At 48.6% G+C, this 10,119-nt stretch overlaps 1 protein-coding gene across 1 annotated transcript in view; it reads left to right on the forward strand.

The window, feature by feature from the left end:
• LOC108801972 (syntaxin-binding protein 5-like) overlaps positions 1 to 10,119 on the forward strand; it is a gene marked incomplete at its 5' end in the record, with an annotated part of 44,930 nt that overhangs the window by 12,778 nt on the left and 22,033 nt on the right. The window contains 2 exons of the mRNA XM_018573877.1: positions 1,809 to 1,979; positions 9,339 to 9,449. Coding sequence (XP_018429379.1) covers positions 1,809 to 1,979; positions 9,339 to 9,449 — 282 coding nt within the window. The remainder of the gene's footprint in view (positions 1 to 1,808; positions 1,980 to 9,338; positions 9,450 to 10,119) is intronic.

A 10,119-nucleotide genomic window follows, 5' to 3' on the forward strand; every position in this document is an offset into this window, starting at 1 on the left:
GGAGTGTCGGATGAACGGATGATCCGACACTCCCGGCGGAGAGACCAGGGGCCCGCCGCGCGCTGGATAACGATCCGGCGGCCGGCAACTTGCTGGGCCCCTCCAGAGCCTGAGGCCCCGGGCGCCCGCACCGCCTGCACCGGCGGTAGTTCCGCCACTGCAGTGCTGCTACATAAAGAGGAGGGGGATAGGAGAGGTCACACCAACATGGTGCACGTAAAAATAGCATTATTTCTACATAGAAATGGTTGCAGATTAGGTATAAAAGGCCTTCTTGAAATCCTTGCTTAAAGTAGAACTATGGTGTTGAGGCTTTCCCCCATAGTTCTCCTCAGGGTAACGGGAGGACACAAACTAGCGTCCTCCCGTCACCCTAAGCTCAGTATATAGACTAGCGTCCTCTCGTGACCTAAAGCTCAGTATACAGTCAGCTACAGCTCGCGGTATACTGAGACGCCGCAGCCCAGTTTATGGACAGTAGAGTTTTTTACATTATTTATAAGCCCCCACTGACCTCTGTAGCTGCAGCAGGCAGTGGAGCAATTGGCCCACAGGGCCCATTAACACTATGTGTTGCATTAAGGCTTGCTGCTTTAAGCATTAGGTCCTAGCAGCACACCTTGCAAGAGATCTATGGAGTCAGTGTTTTTCCCCATCGTTCTCCTCGGGGTCACGGGAGGACATAAACTAGCGTCCTCTTGTGATCCAAACCTCAGTATATAGGGAGCTGCAGCTCGCGGTATACTGAGACCGCCGCAGCCGGGACGGATCCTGACATTACTGTCGAGATCCACCCAGCTGCGTGAGTGACAGCTGGCATTTGTCACCCCCTCCCCCCCCCTCATAGTTTTCCTTTTAATAGCTCACTGGTAGTTGGTGACTGTCTGCCCATAAAGTTGTAATTGGTGAGGGTTTTTCAGCAATCCCGGCCAATAGAGATGAGGTGCTTGCAGTAACTCCCACGGATGGCACCGTGTAATGCACAAAGTAGAAAGAATAGGAAAGAATAGGTGACACATCTTTTGCCCTGAGGAAGGGACCCTGCGTGGCCCCGAAACGTTGGCTATTTGACTATTGTGACACGTATGTCCAATAAAAAGGACTTATCTATTTGAAATCATTTTGAGTGCTGGTAACCTATTCTTTCTACTGTCTGCCCATAAAGACTCTTAAGGCTCTGTTCACACCTAGGCGTAACGAATATGCGCGTTTCTCGCGCGTTTCGTGACGCGCGTTTCCGAGGGCTAATTGGCGGTATCCCAATGGAAACACGCAACAAAAACGCTGCAAAGAAGCTCATGTACCTTTTCAGGCGTAGGCCGTTTTGTAGCGCGTTAGGGGCGGGCTGAAATACGGCAAGGTGTGAACCATACCCACAGAAAACAATGGGATTTTCATGTTTGAGCGTTTTGTAGAGCGTTCGTAGAGCGTTGAACGCGCTACAAAACGTACAGGTGTGAACCAGGCCTAAAATGTTACCTGGTTGAAGCAGAGTTTAACATTGAACATAAAATTGAGGTTTAGATTAAATGAGAGACCGCATTCCTTTCAGAAATACATCAGCCACCGGTGTTGTTGAATCAGAGATGAGGGTAATAACATGGATATGCAGCAAAACGTGGGCAATACTTCTGACCTACTAGAAGGACGTGATTGTGTGGAGGGCATCAGCTTAGCCATTGTATCTGGATAACCGTCAGGGTACATTTCCATCGTAAGCGCTCTTGTATCTCATACGTTTGAGGCATGGTGGGCTGGCTCCCTTTACGCCTACTGGCCACATTGTGACCTGTGTCTCTGTTTTTCAGATCACGTGAACGGCCACTGCACGAGTCCAACATCGCAGACCTGTACTTCGGGCAAACGCATCTCCAGTGCTGATGGCACGAAGTCCAACAGGAGGGGTCCTGCGAGACCACCTTTCCGGAAGGCCCAGTCTGCGGCGTGCATGGAGATAACGCTCCCCGTCACTAATGAAGGTAAGGACATTTGTGAGGGTGACCGTCTGTACAGAGGTGACCCGTAGAGATCCAACATGTATTATCTCCCGCAGAGGGCGCGGATCACCCATGTACATACAAGCACCCGTTGTGTGATAACCAGTAACGTTGTTTGTACCTTATGATCCCACGTCTAGATATTATTACTGTTTTGTATCTTTGGTACAAGTTTAAGACATGACACCTCACCTCCCCAAGGGCAGCCCACCTGGTCCGATACTTACCTCTGCCCCCATTCCAGCAATCTTCTTTATGCGGCCCTGCTCAAAAGTGCATAGCCTATGGCTCCCAATAGGAAAGAAAGGGCTGCAGCACACACGTGCAGGATGAGGAGAACCTGGCGGAAGGAATGCTCTGCAGTTTTGGGCAGGGCCTCCTAGTACATTGCTGGAACAGGGGCAGGAGGTAAGCATCGGAACAGGTGGGCTGCATTCAGGGGGGTGGAGGCATGCCTAAAAGGACCAAAGGTACCATTGAAGGCATGTCACAGAAACTCTCTATGTATGGACACATGTAGGTGGCATGACCCTGTGTCACAATGATCACTTCCTGTTCCAATAAATGTAAATGGCATGACCTCGTGTCAATCTGATAACACATTTTGTTTGGATACATGTAGATGGCATGCTCCCGTGAAACAGTATTAGCAACATGTAGTTGGCATGACCCTGTCTTGTAGTAATAGCAGTCTGTGTTTAGATGCCTATAGATGGTCTCTGTGTATTGTCCACGGTTCGTGGTGTAGTTTGTAGTTGTAGTTCTTGCTTCAGCCTGTTAGTCACTTCCTCCTGTGTCTCTTCTTTTTAGTTCGTATGTAGTGTTGCTCGTCTCTGTTTTTGTCTGGTTATGATCTGCTCCAGCAGTTATTCTTATTATAGAGAAGAGATAAAATGCTTTATACGTTTTTATTATCACTGTGATGGGTGTTAGTAGATGGGGGAGGGGAGTGGTAGAGTGGAGGAGCGGAGGAGTTATAGCAGAGAGTGTTCCTTTATCCCAGGGTGATGGTGGCATCCTGTACTATAAAAAGCATCCTCATCCTTCATTTTCACTTCATTCAGCAGCTTCAATTTCTAAATTATTTATTTCTCTTCATTTATATAATGCTGCTGTGAGCCTCGCACACAAGGCCTGTTCCAGTGTATGGGATGCCAGAGCACAGCCTGCCCTCCACAGTAACACAGGCATACACACTGAGACCAGTCTGATAAGGAAGCAAGGTTTTATTGTTCAGGTCCCCCAGGAGCTTTGTCATAATGTGCAGGTATGTGCAGCATAGTCACACATCATGGTAATCATACTTTGTCCAGTGCCCCCTTCCAGCGATTCCACGATCTGCCCTTACATGAGCCCTTCCACAATCTCCCCTTCCACAATCTCCTCTTCCACAATCTCCTCTTAAACAATTTCCTTCCAAAATCTCCTCCTCCACAATCTCCCCTTCCACAATCTCCTCTTCCACAATCTCCTCTTCCACAATCTCCTCTTCCACAATCTCCCCTTCCACAATCTCCTCTTCCACAATCTCCTCTTACACAATCTCCTCTTACACAATCTCCTCTTACACAATCTCCTCTTACACAATCTCCTCTTACACAATCTCCTCTTACACCATCTCCCCCTTTCCACAAGCCCTTCCATGCTCTGCCTTGTTGCTTCAACTCTTGCACTTCCATTCCTTCTCAGTCTTCTTCCAGGAGTCTTCAGCCACCATGATTGGCTGGGCCGGGATCACGTAACTCCTGCTCATATGCACAGGAGTTCTTTCATGGTTCTCCTACTTTGTAAAGTGCCCCCTTCCAGCGCTTCCACGATTTTTCACACAGCCACAGCCTGTGTGCAGACCCAAGAGCTCACCACTGTAAATGAGAGCTAAAAAAGGGAAAGTGTATCTAAACATTTGTAGGTACCCTGATTCCCAAAATAATTTGTCCAGAACTGATCCCCCAGAACACTTCAGCAGTCCTAAATACCGTACTATTGGGATGCACCTTGACATTGGCAGGCAATGCACACAGCAGACCGACGCCTCTCCGACACTGGTGACCAGGGCCGGATTTCCCACAAGGCCAAACCAAGGCCCGGCCTTGGGGCAGCAGGGGTGGGGAATTCCTATCTCCCAATGCCCGGGACATGCAGTTCCGGGTGCCGGGCGGGTAGTTCTTTTCTACGTTTAGCCCGGCTTTGGGCAAGCAGAGGTAAATGTACAGCGGGGAAGCCGCCGCTTGTTTTGTACAAGTGATCCCGGCACTTGTATGCAGCCTGCAGGTCTGCCATTCTCCATGGGGGGGTAGAGGGGCGCATTGAGGAGCCTGGCCTTGGGGCAGCAGAGAGTAAATCCGGTGATCTGTCGACACTGAGAACTTATCGAGTTCTGCGACCGCCTGACTTCCGGTTTCGTTACAACTAAGAGGTTTGCCCAAGAAACTTGTTGTGCACGAGCGCCAGCCAAGGCATTGCCCTTAGTAATCCAGCACGTTGTTAATCTCACGTGCCCCACTGAAGCAGCGGCCATATTGAGTGGGGCACGTGAGATGAATAACGTACTGGATGAGTGTGATCCTAGTTACTTTTATTACTTCATTGCTGTGCTGTATGTGTATAGGTCATTGCTGTGCGGTATGTGTATAGGGCATTGCTGTGCTGTATGTGTATAGGGCATTGCTGTGCTGTATGTGTATAGGGCATTGCTGTGCTGTATGTGTATAGGGCATTGCTGTGCTGTATGTGTATAGGGCATTGCTGTGCTGTATGTGTATAGGGCATTGCTGTGCTGTATGTGTATAGGGCATTGCTGTGCTGTATGTGTATAGGGCATTGCTGTGCTGTATGTGTATAGGGCATTGCTGTGCTGTATGTGTATAGGGCATTGCTGTGCTGTATGTGTATAGGGCATTGCTGTGCTGTATGTGTATAGGGCATTGCTGTGCTGTATGTGTATAGGGCATTGCTGTGCTGTATGTGTATAGGGCATTGCTGTGCTGTATGTGTATAGGGCATTGCTGTGCTGTATGTGTATAGGGCATTGCTGTGCTGTATGTGTATAGGGCATTGCTGTGCTGTATGTGTATAGGGCATTGCTGTGCTGTATGTGTATAGGGCATTGCTGTGCTGTATGTGTATAGTTAATCGCTGTGCTATGTGTGTATAGTTCATCGCTGTGCTGTACGTGTATAGGTCATTGCTGTGCTGTATGTGTATAGGCCAATGTAGTTGGATCTGTATGTGCGTTATAATTAATCGAAATTAATCGATGAAATTTTTTTTTCGATTAATCGAACACGAAAATTTGAATCATTACAAGTGTCGACAGATCACCGGCGACTGGTTACTGTGTGGATCTCTATTCCCATTCACCGTGGAGAAGCAGATGTCCACACACGGCTGACACGGACTTCACGGGCCGGGACTAATCAGATTAAACAGATTTGCAGGCATCATCCGGAGATGTGTGCGCTGACACCCGGAATCTGCCAAACACAACTTCCTTATCCCATTATTAGGTGAGTGCGGTGTCCAGGCGCGCAGACTGACAGCAGATACAAATCTCATTGTGTCCCGCTTTCACCTAAATGCGCAGAACATTAACCGAATGCTAACGGCGCACAATGATTTATAGGTGCATTCTATCCGCTGACATTTCGGTGTTGTTAGGACTGCAGCAGAGCGAATCAGTGCTAAGCCGGCCATGGACGTTGGTGACAGTGTCCCGATTTTGTCTTGTCATCAGGAGGTGTCTGTGGATAAACCAGACGCCCGCACCCCGTCACTCTTGGACAGAGCAGCTGATTGGACAGTTTAGAAGAAACCTTTTTTTCCAATTGCCCTTGTTCCTTGCGATAGGAAACACTGGCAACCCTTCCTCTCCGATCTCTCAATACATGGAAATATGTAGGAAAGGAATGTAGAGAGTTTAAGCTGAAGGTGTGCGAGTTGTGCCAGTGTGTCCCCAGGGCCGGATTTACTCTTTGCTGCCCCAATGCCAGGTTCCTCCATGCCCACTGCATGTCCCCGGCATCGGGAGATAGGAATTCCACACCCCTGCCGCCCCTCTACTCCCTGCTGCCCCTCGGTCGGCCTTGTGGGAAATCCATCCCAGTGTGTCCCAGTGCCTTGTGTGTCTATGGGTTCTCTAAGACCACACTCACCAGATACTTTTGCATATGTGTCTATTCCCATCCCATTAGTTACTCAAGTTACCACGGTCAGCCTGTTACCCCCCCCCCCCCCCCCCCCACACCCCCCACCCCCCCACCCCCCCACCCCCCCCGTCCTCCCCAACCGCTGACCCACCAACACACCATGGTGCTTTGGTGGTGTGTCATTCTGAGCCTGATGAAGGGGAACCCTTGAGGCCTCGAAATCGCTTGTAATTGAAAGGCAATTTGTCATTAAATGGACTTTTGCTGAATTCCTAATGGTGTGTTGGTGACATTTTTGCTGGTTCTGACTTTTTCACGGTGCCGTCCGCGGTCGCTACTTGCACCCACCTGCAGGTTAACTATTGTTCCGGTAAGGAGCGCAGCAAGTCCATTATGGGTTCTCTTAGACCCACTCACAAGCGGCCTCTTCCCTGCTGTACATTTAGCCCTGCTTGCCCAAAGGGTTCCCTAAGTCCCACTCGCCAGATACTTTTGCACATGTGTCTATTCCCATCCCATTAGTTACTCAAGTTGCCAAGGTCAACCTGTGACCCCCCCTCCCAAATGATCTGCATCCCTTAATCCCCCACCAGCCTACCCGTACTCCTCCCTCATATTATATATGTCCACTTTAGAAGTCCTTTAACAGCAATTTTAATTTTTTTAAACCTGTTTGTATGTCTAACTAAAGGTGATGGTGCTTTGGTGGTGTGTCATTCTGAGCCTGATGAAGGGGAACCCTTGAGGCCTCGAAATCGCTTGTAATTGAAAGGCAATTTGTCATTAAATGGACTTTTGCTGAATTCCTAATGGTGTGTTGGTGACATTTTTGCTGGTTCTGACTTTTTCACGGTGCCGTCCGCGGTCGCTACTTGCACCCACCTGCAGGTTAACTATTGTTCCGGTAAGGAGCGCAGCAAGTCCATTATGGGTTCTCTTAGACCCACTCACAAGCGGCCTCTTCCCTGCTGTACATTTAGCCCTGCTTGCCCAAAGGGTTCCCTAAGTCCCACTCGCCAGATACTTTTGCACATGTGCCTATTCCCATCCCATTAGTTACTCAAGTTGCCAAGGTCAACCTGTGACCCCCCCACCCAAATGATCTGCATCCCTTAATCCCCCACCAGCCTACCCGTACCCCTCCCTCATATTATATCTGTCCACTATAAAAGTCCTTTAACAGCAATATTGTGCATGCTCAGGCAGACAGAACTCCCCCCTTTCCGCAGATTACACAGCACTTAGCAACTGTTGGTGCGGCGTTTTTATATTATATGCTGCATTCTGCAGTTTTAGGAGTGGTTAGCTGAAATTTGGCCACAGTGGTGAATGGTAGCACATGCAAAGTGCCATTTATGTGCCTCACCTGTACAAAGTCCAAGGAGAATGGCCAACAAAATGACCGAGAGGCCAAAAACATAGAACTGCCAACATGTATTAAGAATTCCAGGATCCCCCTTTTTTTCAGGGCTATAAAAAAGACATAAAAACATATAAAGTCTTAAAATAGGTTTTCTACATGCCTATTGACACACAGCTACACACACTAAGCACGTAGTACCCCTACCCCTGCACATCACATGCAGAAGATACATGCAGCGCTTATGATTAGGGAAGAGAGATGGGGCAACCAGTGTAGGCGTAGAAGAGGAATGGATGTGTTCTTGTGGGAGGATGGAGGTAGGGATGGGGCAGTAAGGTGGAGAAGAATTGAAGACTTGTTATAGGAGGAGAAGAGAAGGGATGGGGCAGTCAGATGAAGGAGATGAAGGGAAGATTTCTTATGGGTAAGTCAGAGAGATGAAGCATTCAATGGAGGTGGAAGAGAGGAACGGAAGAGTCCCTATGGGTAGGGGAAGAGGGATGGAGCAGTGAAGTCGAGACAAGGAAATGGACTTGTTCTTATAGGTAGGAAAAGGGTGAGGTGGTCAGGTGGAGCATAGGAATGGAATCATTCTTATGGATAGGAGAAGAACAATGGTGCAGTAAGGTGGAGAAGGGGAATGGGAGATTCCGTATGGCCGGGTAGAATAGAGGTATGGTGCAGTAAGGTGGAGAAGGGGAATGGGAGATTCCGTATGGCCGGGTAGAATAGAGGGATGGGGCAGTCAGGTGGAGAAGGGGAATGGGAGATTCCTTATGGCCGGGTAGAGTAGAGGGATGGGGCAGTCAGCTGGAGAAGGGGAATGGGAGATTCCGTATGGGCGGGTAGAATAGAGGGATGGGGCAGTCAGGTGGAGAAGGGGAATGGGAGATTCCGTATGGCCGGGTAGAGTAGAGGGATGGGGCAGTCAGGTGGAGAAGGGGAATGGGAGATTCCTTATGGGCGGGTAGAATAGAGGGATGGGGCAGTCAGGTGGAGAAGGGGAATGGGAGATTCCGTATGGCCGGGTAGAGTAGAGGGATGGGGTCAGGCAGGTGGAGAAAGGAAATGGAAGCGGTATTATGAGAAGGAGGTGAGGGATGGAACAGTCAGGTGGAGAGGAGGAATGGGAAAGTTCCTGTGGGTAGGGTGGAGGGATGAAGCAGCCAATGTAAGTGGAGGAAAAAAAATAGAAGAGTTCTTATGGGTAGCAGATGAGGGATGGAGCAGTACAGTGGAGAAACGGAATAGGCGGATAGGGAACAGGTGGAGAATGGAAAAGTTAAGAAATCTTGTGGGTTGGAGGAGATGGCTGGAGCAGTAAGGGGGAGAAGGGGAACAGAAGAATTCTTATGGGTAGCAGAATAGGGATGGAGAAGTCCGGTGGAGAAAGGTAATAAAAGTGTTCTTATGGGTTGGAGGAGAGAGAAGGATCAGTCAAGTGGAGAAGAAGGGAATAGTTATTATGGGTCAGGGGGAGGAATGGGGCGATCATATGGAGAAGGATATTTGAAGAGACCTTATGAGTAGGAGAAGAGGGATGCAACAGTCAGGTGGAGAGGGGGCATTGAAGAGTTCTTATGGGTAGGAGGAAACAAACACAGCAGTTACTATATCTGGAAATTAGTTTTATGGAGGTTCTGGTAGCGTTTGGACAGGTTCTGGTAGAATTTGGAAGTCATAGGAATTAATTCAGAAGGGTTTTCTGTCTTCTATTTGATGTTTGTTATCTCAGAGGTAGCGGTCGCTAGCGAGTTTTTTTGTTTTTAATCTGTGTGCCAATAATTGTTGCTTCAATTGTTGCTGTCCCTTTGCTGTACACGGCTCTTGTAGCAGTAGGTTACATATCCAGGCGGACAATGCTTCATCAATTACATGGAATCAGTGTATTCTCAAATGACGAGTACCACTATTCTCCTTCTCCTAACCCGTGGCCAGAGAAAGGTAAGACCACCAGTAGTAGTATGTCCCGTGCTCTGTGCTAGACATGTGTCTTTTAGCACGTGGTACAAAGTAGTTGTGTCTAGCCGATGTAGTCGTTTGTTTCCTCTGTTAACCTCCTTGACTTGCTCATGTATTGTCATTTTTTTTTTTTTCAAGCGTCACCCAACATGACATAATACCTCCTTCACCGTGATGTCACACATAACATTAGCACTAGGGCACACCCCAGTCTTCTGTATGATGACCTCATCACAATTGGTTGAGAAAGACAAGAGAGTTTTTATAGAGGAATTATTCAGGTTATCGGTAAAAGAATCACAATTGTGCCGTTATTAAAGGAGAACTATGGGGGGTCAGTGTTTTTCCCCGTAGTTGTGTGTCACGGGAGGACATATACTAGCGTCCTCCCGTGACCCAAAGCTCTGTATATCAGCCGGCTACAGCTTGCGGTATACTGAGACGCCGCACCCGGGACGGATCCCGACATTACTGTCAACTCTCCTCGCAGCTAAAATGGCCTCCGCTCTCCTGGGATGGCTTTCCACAAGATTTCGGAGTCCGTCTGTGGAAATTTGTGCCCATTTAGCCAGAAGAGCATTTGTCAGGACCGACGTTGGATTAAAAGACGTGACTTGCAATTGGCATTCCAGTTCATTCCCAAAGGTGTCCA

The sequence above is a fragment of the Nanorana parkeri genome, unplaced genomic scaffold (genome assembly GCF_000935625.1).
Source record: "Nanorana parkeri isolate BGI_ZX_2015 unplaced genomic scaffold, ASM93562v1 scaffold2589, whole genome shotgun sequence".
NCBI classification, from domain to species: Eukaryota; Metazoa; Chordata; class Amphibia; order Anura; family Dicroglossidae; genus Nanorana; species Nanorana parkeri.